The 20,366-nt window shown below is 48.0% G+C and overlaps 1 protein-coding gene across 5 annotated transcripts in view; it reads right to left on the bottom strand.

Moving 5' to 3' along the window:
- The window catches only part of LOC105499198 (telomerase associated protein 1), a 60,036-nt gene that overhangs the window by 10,192 nt on the left and 29,478 nt on the right, over positions 1–20,366 (bottom strand). For all 5 annotated transcript variants that reach the window (XR_011626043.1, XM_071100531.1, XM_011771700.3 and 2 more), the window contains 28 exons: positions 17,647–17,756; positions 16,885–16,975; positions 16,479–16,656; positions 12,573–12,741; positions 11,912–12,070; positions 11,656–11,733; positions 10,573–10,703; positions 10,201–10,260; positions 8,895–9,053; positions 7,742–7,918; positions 7,370–7,490; positions 6,292–6,416; positions 5,907–6,020; positions 5,698–5,815; positions 5,345–5,539; positions 5,050–5,225; positions 4,795–4,951; positions 4,481–4,660; positions 4,005–4,097; positions 3,606–3,738; positions 3,290–3,440; positions 2,929–3,062; positions 2,689–2,777; positions 2,307–2,421; positions 1,611–1,851; positions 1,303–1,426; positions 365–489; positions 136–235 (listed from right to left, as the gene is read on the bottom strand). Coding sequence is in view for 4 of the 5 variants with exons in the window: in XM_071100531.1 (XP_070956632.1) it covers positions 136–235; positions 365–489; positions 1,303–1,426; positions 1,611–1,851; positions 2,307–2,421; positions 2,689–2,777; positions 2,929–3,062; positions 3,290–3,440; positions 3,606–3,738; positions 4,005–4,097; positions 4,481–4,660; positions 4,795–4,951; positions 5,050–5,225; positions 5,345–5,539; positions 5,698–5,815; positions 5,907–6,020; positions 6,292–6,416; positions 7,370–7,490; positions 7,742–7,918; positions 8,895–9,053; positions 10,201–10,260; positions 10,573–10,703; positions 11,656–11,733; positions 11,912–12,070; positions 12,573–12,741; positions 16,479–16,656; positions 16,885–16,975; positions 17,647–17,756 (3,803 nt within the window). In the remaining variant the exon portion in view is untranslated. The remainder of the gene's footprint in view (positions 1–135; positions 236–364; positions 490–1,302; positions 1,427–1,610; positions 1,852–2,306; positions 2,422–2,688; positions 2,778–2,928; positions 3,063–3,289; positions 3,441–3,605; positions 3,739–4,004; positions 4,098–4,480; positions 4,661–4,794; positions 4,952–5,049; positions 5,226–5,344; positions 5,540–5,697; positions 5,816–5,906; positions 6,021–6,291; positions 6,417–7,369; positions 7,491–7,741; positions 7,919–8,894; positions 9,054–10,200; positions 10,261–10,572; positions 10,704–11,655; positions 11,734–11,911; positions 12,071–12,572; positions 12,742–16,478; positions 16,657–16,884; positions 16,976–17,646; positions 17,757–20,366) is intronic.

Raw genomic sequence — 20,366 nt, 5'->3', positions numbered from 1 at the left:
CAGTTCCCCTGCCTTCAGCAGGGAAGGCCTTCTCTGGCCAAGCAGTCAGCAGCCTCTGCCACACTGAGAGAACAACCTCACGAGGGTGAGTCATGGCTCAGGGCCACTCTGACCACTGCAGTCCCCAAGTCTTACCTTTAGGCATCCTCCCAAGCACACGGTGGCTAGCAGCCGGCGGTCTGGGCTCAGGCAGCAGCCAGTGATTTGGTACTGGTGGGCCTTGGTCTGCAGCACCCTATCCCAGGAAGATGAAGTCAGTCCTCTGGGCCCCCTGGCCATCAGCTCCCTCCTCATTTCCTTCTCCTGGGGCTTTCAACAAATGGAGAAGGCCCTCACTCCAAGACAAATGGGGAAGACCCCCTACCGACAACCATGCTGCAGGTCCCAGAGCTCCAGGAGTCCGTCGAAGGCAGTAAGAAAGAGTGTATCATCAGAGAGGAACAAACAAGCAGAGATTCCATCACAGCCACTCACCAGAGACTTCTCCTCCTGCGACAGTGGGTGAGAAAGTTGGCTCCGGCCATCCCCTTGACCCTTCAAGTCCCACCACTCCAGGCCCCACCCAAAAAGAAGGCCAAGGCACAAAGGCCATGAGTCCTTGGCTCTCTATGTTGCAAGTCAAGCACACGTTCAAGTGGGGGCCTCATGATCCAAGTAGGGCCACATTTTCTCCCCCACTCCAAACCCCATACCTATTCCCCAAGTTACAGAAGATTTTGATGGACTTGAGAAAATGGGATTACATGGGGTAGGGGATGATATGGTTGGAAAGAGGATAGAAAGAGGCCATGGTTCTAGGACTCACCTCTCCAGCCCAATGTACTATTAGCCTCCCATAAGCACTTTGTGCTGCCATAATTCCCAGCAATTTACAGGGAACATTCTCCCCTGCGTCTTTGCTCAGGTTCCTTGTTCAAACAAGAATGCTTGCCCTTCTCTACCCTATGTCCTCCCATAACTGCACAGGTCACACAGGTCTTAATTATATTACATGGCTATGTTTTGGTTCCTTTTTTCACCTTGTATGTCTTATCTCCCAACAAAACTGACCACTTGGTGGGCAATGACAATGTCCCAAGTCCTGTGTTTCTTGCCACGCTTAGTACAGTGCCTTAAATGGAAGGTGTGCAGCAAATATTTGCTGTGTGATTGATTTCTTGATGAAGCCCTTTGAGCTGATGTGCAGGCAGTAAAGTTGCTGAATCAATCAGAGTGATAACAGGTGTGTGGCTCATCTAGGGCTTCAGGGCAGTCTGCACAGATTTTCAGAGGGTAAATTCTGCCCGTCCTCGATTGTCATACCTGCCAAGTTCTCAGGTCCAACAGGTAAACTGTCCCATTGGCAGTGCCAACAGCTGCTCTTTGCCCATTGGTGGAGAAAGCCACGGCAGTAGGGGATGAGGAAACTGCCAGAGACAGGCTGGAGCTAGAGAAAGAGTAGGAAGAAAGGGAGGAAATAAAAGAGGGAATGCAAACAGGAGTTGATTTCTGTGCTTCTGTGCCTGGATCCCCCTCTCCCAGTGTTTCTGGTCATCCTTATTCTTCAGTTTCAGAAAGAGCTGCAGCTAGATCTCTGGTGGGCTTACTAGGGTCTGGGGTCAAGGTCTTACCTTTGCTGATTTTTCATGGTCTGGGGTTTATTAAGCCATCGTAGTGTGTGTTGGAGGTGCCATCTCTGGGAGAGCAGCGGGGCTTGCTGGCAAAGAGGTGAGTCCAGGGGCTGGTTGGCTGCTTGCTGGGGCAGGAGCTGGGGGTGCTGGCTGAGGATTGAAGCCTGCTGCCTCAGGAAGGTGCGAAACACCGTAACATCAGCCTCGGGGAGCTTTTGTTCCTCTTTGGGGACTGAAGAAGCTATAAAAGAGTGGCAGAATGTCACCGGGGAGCCAGCTAGACCCCATTAACCCCAGCACCAAATAAAACCATATGGTGTGTCTACAATACTGAGTCTCAAAGTGTGGCCTTCTGGCCCTGTATCAGGAATATCTGTTAAAAGTACAAAGCTTCGGGCCCCACTCCAAACCTAGGGAACCAGAATATGGAGACCCAAGGATCTGCAATTTGAACACGTTTCCTAGATAGTTTGATGCTAACTAAATAAAGTTGAAGAATCTCTGGTCCAAGAGACCGAGGTGAAAGGTCTCCTGAGAGTCACATGCTCACCCTCTTGGCATTTTCAACTTGAAATGGAAATTTGAATCTTTTTTCCCTGACACCCACACCCCCGCCCCAACCCTGAGCAGGGCCCCCATAAGCACACCCAGGAGTCCCATATCTCAGAAAAGAATCCAGCCAGTGAATCATCTCACCATAGAGGGCATGGGTCTCCAAGAGCCGAGAGACCAGACCCAGTTCCAAGTGTGCAGCCACCACATGGATGTTGGTAAGAAACTTCGAAAGAAGTCCACGGTTCCCGCTCTGGAGCTGAGAAGGTCAGATTGGATTCATTAGGGATGTGAAGGGGCTGGTGAGAAGGGAGCGTTTAGTCTCAGAACCTGAATACAGAGATAGGATCTGAGCTGGGACAAAGGACTTAAAGAAGAAGGGCAGGAAAACTGAAAGGAAAGAGGTCAAGGGAGTTTGGGAGGGGTGATGGCAGCAGTGATGGTGGAGATGGTAAGGGGGAGAGGGGTCTCAGAACAGCCAAAGCACTCCCTTTGGGAAAGGTGTCTATGGGGTCTAGGAACTAACCAGGTGGTAAGGCAGGTCTACCAGAGCCTCAGGAGGGCAACTTCGGAAGGTGCCTGAGGCATCAGCGTCACATGTCTTCCAGAGCTGAGCTGCATGAACAGATATTGAGAAAGGCTCAGCCTTGCATCATTCCCAAGGGCAGTAGGTGAGCTGGCCAGCAGATGGGAGCACAGTGGGTGGTCCTGGCCTCCAAGCCCAAGCTCCACACTCAGTGCCCAGGCTGACTTGGGCTGCAATCACCTGCAATGAGGATGTGTGCCGTGTCCTCTTGCCCTGGCCTCTTCCCATAGCGACGTTTGGCTGCTGTTCTCAGGGGCCCATCAGGGAGGCATAGCCGGGCACCAGGGCGCTCCAGAGGGCCCTCCCCTAGCAAACTGTCCTCATGTGAGGAAGAGAGAGAGGAGAAGGAAGAGGCCTGTCAGTGAGCACCCTGGCACAGCAGTGGGCTCCTATGCCCCCCTCAAATAGTGGAAACTGGAGCAGCTGGAGCAGTGGCCCATTCATGGTCTGGGAGCCAGATGTTGAAGCTATACACAGAGCCCTGGCTCAAAGAAGGGAAGGCATAGAGAGGTCAGCAGGAGCTCAGCGGGGGCACCTGTACCTGCGCAGACTCTGGACGAGGTAGGCAAACGGGCCCATGGGGTAGGGGTCTCCACTGTTACCAGCAGCCACTGCTTCTTCCCAGCTCTTAGTCCCCTTGGGTAGTGTCCGCCACACATTCAGCACTCCATGCAGCTGGTCCACAGTCAAACCTGAAAACTCAAGCTCTCTGAGGCCCTCACCTAACCATACAATGTCCCCGCCCCCACCCCATCCCACCCAGTCTCTCCTTGCACTGCCTGCTGAGAACCCAGTGGAACCAATGTAATCTGAACCCTGGCCCTCAGCGTCCCAACCCACCCACCCCAAGCACTGACCACTCCGTGTGACCTCTAGGGCGGTCAACGCCTGGGGAAGGACATCAGGCCCGTGTTCCTGTTCCAGTGTGCTCAGGATGTGCTGCAGCAGCAGGGGGACAGTGGCAGGCAGAGTCCGGAGTCTCTCAGACACCTAGGATGGCGGGAGGACAGCCTCGTTCAGTGTGGCGGGAGGAGAAGCAGCTTGGGTTGTGGGATAGGGAAGAGGCAGCAGGAGGACAGCGGGGAGGAATGAAAAAGTAAAGAACAACGGTGGGAGAGAGGTGAGGCGAGGTGTGAGGTGAGGATGGGGAGTAGGTGATCACAAGACAGCAAAGGACATGGGATAGGGATGAGACAAAGCAGCTGAAGAGAGAATGGGAAGTGGTGACTGGGACTTGGAAGGTGAGGAGAACCGACCTGCTCATACAGCGTGAAGAGCCTCAGATGATCGGTGACCAAGCGCAGGTAGAGCGGCCGGCCTGATTCTCGCTTCACCAGCAGCAGTCGCATCTGACAAGACTCAGGACTCAGGGTGGGGTCCAGGAGGGCTGCCCGCAGCCAGCCCTCTGCCCAAGCACCAGCCATCCCCCTCCCACACTGCTCTGCCCAGTCAGCCCTGCCAGAAAATCCCTGTGGTTCAGCCTACCCCACCAAAAACCACTTCACTCATCCCCTCACCCCAAGAGGCCCCGGGAAGGCCATTCACCAGGGGAAGAGGGCTGGGGGACATTATCAGGAACCACAATTTTCTTATTAACAACTTCCCATGGACAGAATTTCTGAGAAAACAAAGGAGCAGGTCTGTTCAAGGCAGCTAGCAGCCTCAGCACCTCAGGTCCTCATAGTTCCCAGATTCACCCCACACACCCACCAGCCCTGGCCTAGAACCCAACCTGGTTGTTAAACGGTGACTCCTCCAGCCGCTTCCCATACAGGGCCAGCTCCTCTCTCACCAGCCGGGCCCGAGCAGAGGCCTCCAGAGGCCCCAAGGCCACCACGTGGGCACCCTGGCTCTGCTCAAGGGTCTCCCCTAGGCCTGCATCCCTAGACACACTCAGCACCAGGTGTACACACTGTGATATTTGGGCAAAGGGAAAGGAAGGTAGAAAGAAAAGGAGAACCACATTGGAGAGGCCCCTCTCCTCCCTGCTGTACCCCTCCTTCTCCCCAGCCTGCCTCCCTACACCCACCTCCTTCTCACACTCACCCGGGGAAGCTTCTTCGGGATCCAGTCTGAAATCAGCTGCCCATTCTGGTCCACCAACCTATCAGCCCCATCGATGATCAGGACCAGCGTCTGGCCAGGATGCAGGGACTCAGCAGACTTGGGCAGCAGTCTCTGCTGCAGCTCCCACACCAGGCTTCTGTACATGGAGATGAAGTCAGGGTCAGTGGGAGAGAGAGAAAAGCAGGGGTGGCACCGTGGACATCAACAAGGCTGGGCTCATTGGGGGATACCCACCGGTAGGTGTTGGGGAGGGCACCTGGCTCTTTTAGTTGGCCACGCAGATAGGTACAGAGGCGTCTGAGCAGAGTGAGGGCAAGACCCTGGTCAGGACGAGCCCCGGAAAAGTGGAAGAAGACTAATGGTGCCACCTTGGCCCCATCAGGAGCCTGCAGGGCTGACACAAGAGATGCCTGCATGTGACAGGAACAGAAAACATGGTCACATTTTACATGCTTGAGCTCCCTGTGCCTTACCTCCTTAGCCCACATAGCCTTCCCTCCCTCCTGCCCAGGCCCCTGAGACTCTGTACCAGGAAGGCTGTCTTGCCCTGTCCTGACTGCCCTGTCACCAGGCTCAGCCTCCCATGGTGCAGCACCAGCTGCTGCACTGTGTCCTGAAGAAGGCGTGGCCGGGCAGTACTCGGTGGCTTCTGCAGCTGCTGGAAGGTGGCCTGGACCAAGTCATCGTCTGGGATGGACACTGGCTGCTCCAGCAGGGCCCCAGGCTGAGGGTAAATGGGTCAGTGACTATCTATGGTGCCTTGCTCCTCAGGACCCCCAGGCTAAAACTCACAGAGGCCCCACCAAGTTACTTCCTACCCAGGACGACCCAGACCACCCCATGTCCCTCTGCACGCCTCGGGTCACCAGTGCTTCTGCTGACCTGCAGGTAGAGCTTCTGGATCGTATTCCACACATCCTGCAGAACCAACTGACCGAACTCCTCCAGCCCGCCAACATGGGGCCTGCCAGCTGCCACACCCCCCCACTCACAGGGGTACCTGTGGGCAAATCAAGCACAACCAGGTCAGAGCAGGCCTGGCTCCTCTCACCACATCTCTGTACAGGTGCGCCCTACCTCCCTCAGCTCACCTGCGGCAGGTAATCCCTTTCTGTCTGCTTAAGCAGCTCTTCAGTTCTGAGATCCGACATGCGGCCTCTTCAGACTCAGAAACAAAGTCAGATTTCCAGGCATCTGGCACAGAGCTGACCACCAAAGACCCCAAAAGTTGGAACAGACTCAGACCCCAGCCAGCCTCCCTCCACCAACCACCAGACATAGCTGGAATTTCCTGAAGCTCCTCAAGTAGAGATCTCCTGACTCCAGCACCAAGGCAGACGTGGGGCTGCAAAGGCATGCTGAGTCCTGTTTCTGCCTCATAGCACTCCCCTTCTATACTCTGAATACTGAGGACAGAAGACTAGCCTGTCTGACCTTCTGGGGAAGGAGCCCCAACCTGCAGGCAACAGAGAGTACCTGAGGAAGCTGGAATCCCGGAAGTAGATGAGAGCTTGGGCAGAGGGCTGCAGACGTTGGCTCCGGTTCAGGAACTGCATCACCTCCATCTCTGTCACAGAGCGCCCTGAAGGGTACTGCTGGGCCTGTGGGGAGGGCAGAGACCATGGGTTTAGTCCTAGGCCACAGTGACCCTCCCTCCAGACCTGCCAAGGCCCCAGGCCTCCTGTATCTGTGATGTTCCTCTCTCCCTCCCTCCAGGCGCAAGCAATAAAATATAGCTAATAGCTAATGTTTTTTATTTATTTTAATTTTATTTTCTGGAACAAGGCACTATTAGCTAACATTCATTGAATGCCTGTCATGTATTGAGTATTCTGTTACAGACTTTTGTTTTTGTTTTTTTGGTTTTTTGAGACTGAGTTTTGTTCTTGTCGCCCAGGTTGGAGTGCAATGGCGTAATCTCGGCTCACTGCAACCTCCGCCTCCTGGGTTCAAGCAATTCTCCTGCCTCAGCCTCCCGAGTAGCTGGGATTACAGGCACCCACCACCAAGCCCAGCTAATTTTTGTATTTTTAGTAGAGACGGGGTTTTGCCATGTTGGCCAGGCTGGTCTCGAACTCCTGACCTCAGGTGATCCACCTGCCTTGGTCTCCCAAAGTGCTGGGATTACAGGCATGAGCCACTGCACCAGGCCCTGTTACAGACTTTTAATTCTCATAGTCACCCTCCAATGTAAACGTCATTGCTTCTCTTTAATATAGGGAAATTGAGGCTAGGTGAGAGTAAGCTGCATTCCACAAAGCCACACAACTTGTAGATGACAGAAGGGAGATCAGTACCCAGATCTATCTGATGGCAACACCTAAACAGACCTACCCTCTTACTTTTGCTCTTGGCCAACCCCAGAGGCACTTCTCAAAGGACTTTTCTCATCTAGAGCATGGTCACTTGCAGTATCTTCAGCCTATATTTCTCTTCAAGTCTCAAGGACCTGCCTGTTCATAGTCCCAGGGTTTCTGACAGAATGTGGCTTCTCACGGCCTCTGCCCCAACCTTTGCTTCCTCCCCAGCCCTCCTCCAAACCTGTCTGCCTTACCCAGTGGAAGTGTGGATGGTCAGGAAGGTTGTAGCTGGGGGGAATGTATCCATAACGGGAGCCCAGAATCCCCACAAACAGCTGTGCGTTCTCCACCTCCCCAAGGCACACTTCCAATTGTCTGTAGGCATGGTTATAGGGACATGTGGGAGTCACTGGGGGCATGGTATCAGGGAACATAGGCACCAATAGGGAGACAGGGCCCTGGCTCACAACTGAGAAAAGAGAAGGTAGGCTGCTCTTGTTAGTATCCAAGGAGCGACTCCCGCCTTCACCCTCATCCATTCTTGCAGCCCCAACCCTGCCCACCTCAGGTCTACCACTCAAGCCCCTCATCCCCAACCCAGCCCCTCTTCTCTGCAGCCCCCACACCTGTTCCTACGGGTCTCCTCCTCAGTGACGCCCCAGCGGAGGTCGATTCCGTGAAGGCTGATACGGTGAGGGGCCGCTCGGGCCTGCAGTGCTGGCAGCACAGACCTCAGCAGCAGGTCCCGCTCCCCATGCATGTCTCGGAAAGTGGATGAAATAAAAAGCCGGATGCTGCGCCATCTGGGGATAAGCAGAGGGTTGGGCTCAGTCTAGGGATGAGCCCCATCACCTAATCCACAGACACTGCTGTGATCACCCTTTAGCACTGAGCATGAGCCAGGTACGACAGACAGCAGGCAGGCGCCCAGCAGACCTTCAGAGAAGCACGTGCTAGTGGTCTCAACTGCAGGGCCCTGGAATTTAAAGCCCACTTGCTATTTCTTGTACACCTCTCCTTTTTCTTGTAATCATTATTATGTATTTACTGTTTGTTCATGACAACACTGTGAGGTAAGCACTATCATTATCTCCATTTTAGCAATCAAGAAACTAGGTTTTGGTTTTTTTTGTTTGTTTGTTTAAGAGTTTTGCTCTTGTTGCCCAGGTTGGAGTACTCTGGTGCAATCTCGGCTCACCGCAACCTCTGCCTCCAGGGTTCAAGGGATTCTCCTGCCTCAGCCTCCCCAGTAGCTGGCATTACAGGCATATGCCACCACACCAGCTAATTTTGTACTTTTAGTAGAGACGGGGTTTCTCCATGTTGGTCAGACTGGTCTTGAACTCCCCACCTCAGGTGATCCGCCCACCTCGACCTCCCAAAGTGCTGGGATTACAGGCATAAGCCACCGCGCCCGACAAGAAACTATAGCTTTAAGAAATTAAGCAACTAGGACAGATTCAAACTACTATTTGGCAAAGCCACAATGAAAAAGCCAGAACCTGTGCTCCTAAGCCCTCTGCCTACACCCTGACCATACGGCCATGATGTCTGCCATCAGCTTTGTATTCTGACTTCCTTTCCTCAGTAGAGAAAGGAAGGGCTTGCTCACAACCTGACAACTCCCTGTGGTAGAGAAACCCCTGCCTGAGAAAGAGGAAGCGTACCTTCATGAAGAGAACAAGCGGCGCCTCACCAGCTAGAATTTCAGCCCCAGAGTTTCTCCGGGTTTGACTGCAGCCTCTCCCAATTCACAAAGGCATAGAAACACAGACTGACCCTTGCTGGGAAATAGGAGCCAAGGGGCTTGGAGTGTCCTCTTCCAGTGGCCGGAGAGACTGGACCCCTGTCTTTCCTGGGGGTGGTGGAATCTTGAATATTTTGTCCATTTGGCCCACATGTTCCAAAAGATGGGAGGCCCCATGCTCTGCGATGAACCTGACATAAATAACAAGAGTCAAAATCAGTGAGGTCTCCCAAAAAGGGCAGGGGGAAAAAGATACGTCTAGGTTTGGTCACCAGTTAAGTGAAGCTCCTTAAGAAGATAACCATAAGCAGTTTACGCAGACTTAAAATAAATGAGGATGCAGAACCATAGGAATGAAGGAAAAAAGAAGCCCAACTCTAGCCTCTCCTGCTGTGCATGGTAATCATAAACTTGCTGTTGGGCCAGGGGCAATGGGCTAGGGTAAGGTGTAAAACTTAAAGCCATCCCAGTCTGGGCTTGAGCAGCTCTGCGCCAGTCATCAAGGCTCCCTGGAGAAGGAGAAATGTGTCTGAGGCTTCCTAATAGGAGTTGAGGGAAATGGATGGTATCCAAAGGAAAAGGCAGGGGAGAAAACAAGTACATAAGAAGGCAAGGATGGAGAGAGAGAAAAAACTGTGAAAAGATTTCTATAATTTAGCTTAAATAAATGTAATTTTCTGTGGATCAAGAATTGAACAGAAGCCACCATGACATGGCCATCTCTTGATAGTGAAATCTCCTATGTCCATTTTTTTCTTTCCTACTGGATATGATATAATACAAATTTGGCTGAATACCAAGATGGCTGGAGCTGAAGCTGACATATTGAATCATGCGGTAGAAGCTGAGTATTTGAGGATCATGCAGCAATAAGAGAGAAAGTGCCCAGGTCCCTTTGACGCTGTGTTGCTGCTATGCCTGGATGGCTGTAAAAGAGGAGTGAACTATCTTACTTTAAAAAAGAAGTGACTGGAGCCGGGAACGGTGGCTCACACCTGTAATTCCAGCACTTTGGGAGGTGGAGGTGGGTGGATCACGAGGTCAGGAATTTAGGACAAGCCTGGCCAACACGGTGAAACCCCGTCTCTACTAAAAATACAAAAATTAGCCGGGCATGGTGGCACATGCCTGTAGTTCCAGTTACTTGGGAGGCTGAGGCAGGAGGATCGCTTGAACCCGGGAGATGGAGGTTGCAGTGAGCCGAGATTGTACCACTGTACTCCAGCCTGAGCGACAGAGTGAAACTCTCAAAAAAAAAAAAAGTGACTGGAGTAGAGATAATCTCCTAAAAACTTCCTACCAAAGTCTCCAACCCTTCAGTATCCATTCTATACTCACTTCAGTATCCCATCAGTGCAGCCTGAGAGTGTCACATCATTGGGATTCAAATCTGGTGACCTGGCAAAGGAAGAAGCAGTCACGAACCATCACAAACAATACCTGGAACACAGTCACTGCCCCCTAACATCCCAAGATGAAAATCCCACTTCTACACCTTTAATAGGGTTATGTGGTAGGCTAGGGCTAGGGTAGACTCTCACGGAGGGGTACAGAGTTAGGCTAAAATGTCCACCCGAAGTGCAACAGAGGTAAGAAGGCAGAGTTGGGGAGATCCATGTCAAGTGGGAGTGTCCTATGCTTTGGCAGGCGTAGAGAGGAAATGTAGACCACTAATTTCTGACACTGGGCAGGAAGTATAAGCACCCTTACAGGTATTGTACCCTTCTCAGGAGGACACCAACAAAGAGGCACTTGGAATTCACATGCTGCCAGTAAAGCTGTTTGGCCACATTTATCATTCCTTCATCCATGCTTTGGCCAAAGAGGATGACCCTGTCCACCTGTAAGATGAAAGGGAAGAAGATGCTAGAGAAGGGATGCTAGAGAACCCAGGACATTAAGATATGAGCTTTCTGAGGACAGGAGGATTAGGAGAACTCTGAGAGGAGTACCTCTCCTGAGAGCACATAGAATGAGGGAAGCCACTACATTTTAACTTACAGGGGACATCGGGGACATCAAAGTGGAGGTTGGAGTGGGGCACTGGTATACTGTAGCTGGCTCATTCAGGCTCAAGAGAGCTGACTGTTAAGTTTTCAGGAATTTTGTGGGCAGTTGTTAAAGATGGACATTATTAAACATCAAATGGTATACATTTAAAAAATCAAATAAGTTATATTTAAAACAAATGTGGCTGGGCATGTTGACACACACCAGTAGTCCCAGCTACTTGGGAGGCTGAGGCAGGAGAATCACTTGAGCCCAGAAGTTTTAGTTGCAGTGAGCTACAATCGAGCCACTTCACTCTAGCCTGGGCAACGGAGGGAGATCCTGTCTCGAAAAATAAAAATCAGAAAATAAAACAAATGTAATAAATACTCAAAATGCATAACTTCCTAATAATTTTACTACATTTTACTACTATCCACTCGTGCTTATTTACATCTACTGTATCAGGATTGTGAGAATACCACACAGCAGTGTGCTCCCGAGCATCTTTTCCCAACTCTGTGTTCAGTAGCATCATGTTGGTAGCTTGAAATCAGCCACGGTAGGACTGTTTACACCGTGGAAATTTAGCAGATGCTATTAACCGAGGCTTATTTTTCTAGGCAGCTGGTTGTTGAATATTTACCAGCACACCACTGAGTAGGGGGTTGTAGCCAGTAGAGAGCTGATCTGACTATTTGATGTGGTTTGGAGAAGTCAGCTTTAAAGGTCAAGAAATGAAATATATCAGTTGTAGAGGAAAATGTGGGGGAGGGAGAGGGTTTCTCAGGGATTAATACTCACAGGAACCCTTTGGCCAGCCAGAGACAGCAGGTATTTCCCAAAAGTATTCAGGGACCATTCACCACTTTCATCAAACTCCTGAAGGAAAGAGACTTCATGTTATGTGGTTGCACAGTAAGCAACAAACACTGCAGTCTTGCAGTCTGCTTGGGAAATCTTCAGAACTGTGTATATCTGTGCCTTTACCAAATATCTGGGCTATTCCCAGGCCTGTGTTCTTCACGTATTTTTGGATGGTGGGTGTTGAGTATCTGACCTGGACTTGAGCCTGGAGCCTGATGGCAGTCTTCAGGATGCCTTCTTCTGCCTTAAGCACTGCAGTCTTCAGAGTGTCACCTCCACACAGCATGACATCCACCTGCTCGGCCCTCGTGATCATCATCCCAATCAACAGCAGCGCATAGTTCAGTGGAGGCTGATTGGACAAGTGTCAGGGGAAATAAAGCTCCTCTGCTTTGGAATTCACCCTTGCCCAGCCAGCCCTGGAGGCCAAACCCTTCCACTAGTTTGAGGGAATAAGAAAAGGCATAAAATCCCAAGTTAGGAGGGGGCAGCTTCAGCAGCCCTCAGAAGAGCTGACTGTGGAGGGAGGAAGAGAGGAGCCAGGATCCCTGCCCAAGTTCAACCCTGGGATGTAGTGAGATGAAAGTGAGACATATTTTGGTGGATGGAAATTTAGAGAGTACCAAGTACCAGCCAAAGGGGAAATGTTAGTATTATAATCCATAAACCTGGTTGAAACAACATCCTAGGAATTGTCCCTAGGAACTGAGGACTGATACTTGGAAGCAAATTCTTATCATTTATTTCAGTCGGAGTGCTTGCCTGGGAAAACCAGCTCTGGAAACAGGATACCACTCAGGATCCCCAGCATCCTGCCAACCCAACCCCTTGGAGGATGCTTTTTACTTTCTTACCCCTTGTGGGTTGCTCTTTGGACAGAGCCTGTCTGCATTAGCGTCTGTCAGATAGACCAAGATGGTGCGGCCTGGCAGCAGGGGCAGGCTGTGCTTCACAGAGAGGTTCACAGCCGTCTCCAGGGCCTGTCGGTACCTTTTCAGCATCTCACCATCATATTTCCACTGTCTACAGGCAAGAAAGACACAGACACAGGGGCTCAGGGACTTATCTGCCCCTTAGAGGCAGACGGGGAGATGAGAACTTGCCACTAAGTATTGAGTCTTCTCCCTCCCTCAAGCACCACACCCCCTTCCACAGCCCACTCCATTTCTGGTGTAGAGGACTGAGACAGAGCTTCCCTAAGCCCCCATTCTATGGGATTCTTCTAATCCACACTCATGGTAGGAGAGGGGAAGTCATCTGTGGATCCACTAGCTACACTTACCACATGAATCCATTCTTACTTCATGAAGCAAGATTTAACGGCTACATAGTTTTAAATAGTATTTTAAAAAACAAATGCTAACTCCTTACTCTGAAAACTGACAATTAAAGGAGAATAAATTGAATATTCATCCCACCTTTCCCATGCAATCTATTTCAGGGTAACTAAATAAATATAGTTGTTTAGTTACCCTGGGAGGCTGTTTTTTTAAATTCCAGTTAAAAAATATTGAGGAATGATAAAACCCTCATTCTGCAACCACCAATGAAACAACTGGTTCACGCAAAGATCACCAAAAGATGAGCCATTAACTACTGTTGAGAGATGAGGCTATTACTACCTAAAAGCGCTGATCAATATCAGCATTACTGAGTAGTAGTCCCACTTAAATAGTACATATATAGGATCACCTATGAGCTACTTGAAAAAAAAAAAAAAATCTAAATCTGTTCAAGCCTTTAGAGCTAATGCCCAGTGAACATGAAATAGAAAAACAAGTTAGATGACATCATGAAGAAGGAGGGAAATCCAGAATATGGGATATTCTGTGGGGTCCCTGAACCTGGTTTTCATAGTAGCTCAATGGCATAAGAACGATTAAAAGATTAAAAGTGACATAAGAGACTTAACAACCAAATGTAATGTGTATACCTTGTTTAGATCTTGATTTGAATAAAACTGTGAAATGATATTTTTAAACAATTGGAAAATTTGAATATGGACTAAATAACAGATGATTTTACCAAGGAATTATTTTTAATTTTGTCAGGTATATTAACGACATTCTTATTGTATTAAAAATGTCCCTTTTTAAAGAAACACACACGAAATAAGGAAAGGTGAAATAAAATGTGTCTTATTATTTGACATTTGTTTTAAAAATATCTTCAAAAGAAAAGAAAAAGGAAAAAAGATCAGTAAAGAAAATGTAGGCTGGGCACGGTGGCTCACGCCTATAATCCCAGTACTTTGGGAGGCCAAGGTGGGCAGATCACAAGGTCCGGAGATCGAGACCATCCTGGCTAACACGGTGAAACCCCACCTCTACTAAAAAAATATACAAAAAAATTAGCTAGGCGTGGTAGCGGGCGCCTGCAGTCCCAGCTACTCCGGAGGCTGAGGCAGGAGGATGGCGTGAACCCGGGAGGTGGAGCTTGCGGTGAGCCGAGGTCGCTCCACTGTGATCTCTGTCACCTGGGCGACAGAGCAAGACTCCGTCTCGGAAAAAAAAAAAAAAAAAGAAAGAAAATTTAATAAAATCTAGATAATCACTGAATCTGACAAACAGTTTTACGTAAGTCTATTTTATTTTTATTACTTGTGCACATAAAGTTTTTTATACTAGTTTTTTAATCTAGCAAAATCAGTAGTCTTCCCAGCGCTATCCAATAGAATTAAATTACAATTAAATCAAATTAAACTTCAATTATACACATATAATTTTCTAATAGTCACATTTTAAACAGTAAAAATAAACTGGTGAAATTAATTTTTCTTTTCTTTAAGAGACAAGATGGGTGTGGTGGCTCACGCCTGTAATCCCAGTACTTTGGGAGGTCGAGGCAGATGGATCACTTGAGGTCAGGAGTTTGACAGCAGCCTGGCCAACATGATGAAACCCTGTCTCGACTGAAAATACAAAAATTAGTGGGGTGTGGTGGCATGTGCCTGTAATCCCAGCTACTTGGGAGTCTGAGGCACGAGAATCACTTGAACAGGGGAGGCAGAAGTTGCAGTGAGCCGAGATCACACCAGCCTGGGTGACGAAGTGAGACTCTGCCTCAATTAAAAAAAAAAAGAGAGAGAGACAGGGTCCTTGGCTCATGCCTATAATCTCAGCACTTTGGTTTGGGAGGCCAAGGTGGTTGGATTGCTTGAGCTCAGGGGTTTGAAACCAGCCTGGGCAACATGGTAAAACCCCAACTCTACAAAAAATATAAAAAATAGCTGGGTACAGTGGTGTGTGCCTATAATCCCAGCTACTTGAGAGGCTGAGGCAGGAGAATCACTTGAGCCGAGAGGTAGAGGTTGCAGTGAGCTGAGATTGTGCCACTGCACTCCAGCCTGGGAGATGGGAATAAAATCCTATCTCAAAAAAAAAAGCGGGGGACAGGGTTTTCCTCTGTTGCCTAGTCTGTGCGGTGGCATGATCATAGCTCACTGCAGCCTCAAATTCCTGAGCTCAAGAGATCCTGCCACCTCAGCCTCCCAAGTAGGTGGGACTACAGGTGCAAGCACCTGCACCTGGCTAAAATTAATTTAATACGGCTTTTTATTTAACCCAATATATGAAAATATTTTCATGTCAGCCTGTAATTAATACAAAAATTATGACTATTTCATATTCTTTTTTCAGACTGCCTTCAAAACCTAGCATATCTGAACTCAGACTTCACTAGCATATTCAACTGCTAAACAGCCACATGTGGCTAGTGGCTACCACATTGGTCAGTACAAGAATACCATTTGGACTGGCCCCTTGGGCTTTTTTTTTTTTTTTTTTTTTGAGACACAGTCTCGCTCTTGTTGCCCAGGCTGGAGTGCAGTGGCGCGATCTCGGCTCACAGCAACCTCCGCCTCCCAGGTTCAAGTGATTCTCCTGCCTTAGTCTCCCAAGTAGCTGGGATTATGGGCACCCACCACCACGCCTGGCTAATTTTTGTATTTTTAGTAGAGAGGGGGTTTCACCATGTTGGCCAGGCTGGTCTCAAACTCCTGACCTCATGATCCGCCTGCCTCGTGATCCACCTGCCTCGGCCTCCCAAAGTGCTGGGATTACAGGCATGAGCCACTGCACCTGGCCAGGCTTGACTCTTAAATGGCCCTCTGTTCAGCTACTGTTTCAGGAGATTCCCGGTTACTGACCCCTCTAGAAGATTAAGTGAGTCCTGTGTTTGTTTTGAATAAAAATAAGTGAAAGATACTGATGAACCACTTAAAAAGACAGCTGAGACTTCATCACGTCTACAAAACAGATTGTACATCTGTCTGAGCCTGCTGATGGTAACTATCTTTGTGTGTATGTCAAAATACACACACACACACACACACACAAAAAAAAAAACAAAAACAAAAAAGATGAATGGGTCAAAAATTACAGAAAGAGATAGAAACAGAAAGAAAAACAAACATGTCACAGAAAAGAAAAAGAAAGAAAATAATGAATCAGAGCAGAAGCAGAGAGGACACCAGCATACACTACCATAGATCAGCATAACTAAAAGGAATCCACATAAACCAATACAACAATCACAGATAATAGAGTGGAGGTCCAGGAGTAGATTTCGTTTCATGATCTCTTTTTCGGACAATGTTAAAGACAAGGTGTGCTGTGCAAAAAACCAGGCAGTTCTGAGCCATTGCGATGACTGACAAGCAAATCTTTACAGAAAAACAGCTGGGCTTCCCAGATGACTTCCAGCCTGTACCAGGGTAGCCCCGATTGCCCACCCTTGGCTCCCAGACAGTGCATACATACCTGGCCTTGTGTACTCTCAGCTTCTCCCTCTTAAGCTTCTCATACATCACAGGTATCCTCATTACTGTCCGAAGCTGCTGACAGCTTAGGTGGCAAAGAAACCTCCGCCTGGGACGGTTCTTGTCATTTCTAGTCAGTATCCGCCTCATCAGTGTTGTATTAGAAGGAAAGGGCAATGCTGTATGACAGGTAAATTTCTGAGTTAGGCAGCTTCCATTCCCTCATCTTTTCCTACCAGTAATGTGGCCTGAGCCCCAACCCTTGGGGCTGGCAAGTGCCTGACTTCTGCCCCCTACCCCAACACACCCTGAGACTGCAAGGCAAGAGGCTGAAAATATTGGTGCTGCTGCTTCATTTACTGTCAGATATGAGAGGCAAACAGGAGTTGGAAGAAGGGGGAGAATACCTTGGTTTCTGAGTTGAGCCTCAAGGGCATCAATGGAATCATGGGCATTAAGAAATCTGAATGGAAACTGCCGACTGTGGATCACCGACTTCTAGAAAGCAAGGGAGGGAGGGGTCATGAGCAGAGGAGCCGGGAGTATGGGGGGCTTCAGAGGTCCACTCTATTAGCTTTGCGAGAAGGCACAGAAGGACAAAATGAACTTAGACAAGAGATATAGAAAAGGGATAAGAAGAAGAAAGAAAAAAGTCATCATTTTAGGGTGTGAGAAGAGGTAACAAAAGAAGAGAAAGTAACAGAAAGAGCCCTGTTTCTTTTAAGACTCCCTCTGGGCGGGGTGTGGTGGCTCACGCCTGTAATCCCAGCACTTTGGGAGCCTGAGACCGGTGGACTGTCTGGGCTCACGAGTTCGAGACCAGCCTTGCCAACATGGCAAAACTCCATCTCTATAAATAAAAAATAAAGACTCCTTCTGAAATCAGTTACATCACAGAAGTGTCTCTTCCTGGTAAGTCACTGAGCTCAGAAAATTAAAATGAAAGTTCTTATACTCTATTGTAACTTCTCAAAGGATGTACTGAACCCCCAAACTTATCTCCCTCAACCTATCTGTATTTCCAGACCTACTTACAGCCCACATGGAAACAACTTGGTGGCCATACCTTCCTCTGCCACGTGAAAAAGCCTGGCCTCCAAAGCAGCAGTGGCCTGTCCTCATGCACATCTAGTTGCTGGGCCCCATGGCTACCAGCCCCTCACACATACCGCATGCTGGAGTCTCTGCAGAATGAGCTCATGGTGGCGGGCACTGATTCCAACCCGCAGCAGGTTGCACAGGTTCCGAAGCATGGCCATGAAGGGAAGCTTCCCATTTTCTGTGGAATATGGGGCACAGAGTGAGAAAAACAAATAAGGAGGCCAGGCACAGTGGCATGCACCTATAATCTCAGCTGCCAAGAAGGCTGAGACAGAAGGATCACTTGAGCCCAGGACCCTGGAATTGGAGTCCAGGCTGGGCAACATAGCAAGACTGTCTCAAAAAAAAAAAAAGCAAATGAGGGATGATTAGAGAGAGGTCAGAGACCAGAGCAAGAAGTTCAGAGACCAGGCATGTAGAAAGTCCAAGATAGAGGAAGTGAGGAATTCACATATAATCTCCTCTACTCAAAATGTTTTAAAGGCTTAGAAAGAGTAAAAACAGGGTTGGCCTGAAGTTTGGAACAAACTTTATGCAACACTGTTTATGGGATGGCTGTTTCAATAAACAACTTATGTTACCACTTTATCTGTTGGCTCTAGCCCTAAGATTGGGTTCAACTGGCAAAATGTATTCTCTAGTCTAGAGCAAAGGTTTCTAAACTTTTTAGATGGCCAAAAGAGAAATTTCATAGTGTAAGTTGATTTATGAAGTATATATTAACATAATGTAGTACATTCATTAGTTAATATTTCAAGGCACAATATCCACTTAAAAGAAGGTTCACCATTTATGAAACCCCATCTCTACAAAAACACAAAAATTAGCCAGGCGTGGTGTCAGGTGCCTTTAATCCCAGCCACTTGGAAGGCTGCGTCAGGAGAATTGCTTGAAACCAAAAGGCGAAGGTTGCAGTGAACTGAGATCATGCCACTGCACCGTAGCCTGGGTGACAAAGCAAGACTCTGTCTTGGAAAAAAAAAAAAGTTCTCCATTTATATGAATGTAAATCTATATTTCAAATAGTCTTCATAATTTTTAAGTTTTTTAACCAATTTCTTATATTTGATTAGTCATTACTTTTTTAGCTTAAATATAGGTGAAGAAGATTTGCACTGGAGATAGAATTTCACCTCTGATCTCTGTCACTTTCTTATTGTTCACTTGTCCCTGTGTTATCATTATCTTCAAGCCATAGTTTCTTTTCTCTTTTTTTCTGGGGGGGGACGGAGTCTCACTCTGTCACCCAGGCTGGAGTGCAGTGGCACGATCTCAGCTCACTGCAACCTCTGCTTCCTGGATTCAAGTAATTGTCCTGCCTCAGCCTCCCAAGTAGCTGGGATTACAGGTGCCCACCACCACGCCTGGCTAATTTTGTATTTTTAGTAGAGACGGGGTTTCACCATGTTGGCCAGGCTGGTCTTGAACTCCTGATCTCCAGTGATCTGCCCGCCTCGGCCTCCCAAAGTGCTGGAATTACAGGCGTGAGCCACCATGCCCAGGCCATCGTTTCTTAATAATAATATTTTTAAGGGTTATATCAATTTTAAAGGGTTAGTTCGGTTAATACTGAATAATATAATTCCAAATCCATCTACAATTGAAAGAAAAATTGCTATAGATCAAATTATGTAGAAACCAAAATTAAAAAAAAAAAAAAGAGTGAAGGGGTGCCATTAATGCCCTCAGATTGTGGATGCTCAGAAAACCTCAACTATTACACATAACATGTAACACTGTATCGTATGGACTGAGTGACTATGTGGGTTCAATCTGCATGCTAAATATTGGGAAATTTTTTTTCTTTTAGATAAAAGTAAACATAAATAGGAGGTGTGATTTTCTTTTCCTGGACAGAGGTGCATTCGAACCACTTTAGAGGCCAGGTCTGTCAGTCCCACACTGTGCTTATGCACCAGCCCACACCATCAGCAGCTTCCATCAGGCAAACGGTGTTCCCTTTGTAAAGGGGATCTAAGTCTCATTTGAATTATAGCTGGAAGCTTTTAGCCCTCTGGAAGTCTTGGGATTCTCCAGTCATAATTCTTTTTCTTATTTTTGAGATGGAGTCTCACTCTGTCACCCAGTGGCACCATCTTGGCTCACTGCAACCTCCACCTCCCAGGCTCAAGCAATCCTCCTGCCTCAACCTACCAAGCAGCTGGGACCACAGACATCAACCACCATGCTCAGCTAATTTTTGTATTTTTGGTAGAGACGGGGTTTCACCATGTTGCTCAGGCTGATCTCAAACTCCTGAGCTCAAGCAATTTGCCCGCCCCAGCCTCCCAAGGTGCTGGGATTACAGGCGTGAGCCATGGTGCCTGGCCTCCGGTCATAATTCTGATTCACAAACTGTACAGAACAATTAGGTTGTATATGTACTGTAAATGAACTATTGCATCCATTGTCGACTCAAGTTTTTTCAACTGTTACTATGTATAAAAGGTTTTCTAGATCATTTCTGATGAGAAAGTAAGTCCAATATCATACTGGTGATATTAGAAAATAAACTGGACATTTATCCTTCAGATTGCAAAATTCACTAATTTCATTCCAAAAAATGTTAATGAGTTATTAATGAGATCTGTGGTCTCCAAAAAGGGTTCTGTATACCCAATCACATTTTTATCTTATATTTTATACTTACATCTTTTTTTTTATATATTTCCTTTTATTTATTTATATTTATTTTTGGCTGGGCACAGTGGCTTACATCTGTAATCCCAGCAATTGAAGACCAGCCTTGGCAACAAAGCGAGGCCCTGTTTCTTTAAAAAAAAAAAAA

Source organism: Macaca nemestrina, chromosome 7 (assembly GCF_043159975.1).
Source record: "Macaca nemestrina isolate mMacNem1 chromosome 7, mMacNem.hap1, whole genome shotgun sequence".
Taxonomy (NCBI): Eukaryota; Metazoa; Chordata; class Mammalia; order Primates; family Cercopithecidae; genus Macaca; species Macaca nemestrina.
The sequence above is the reverse complement of the archived record's forward strand: the minus strand, read 5'-3'. Positions and strand labels throughout refer to the sequence as shown.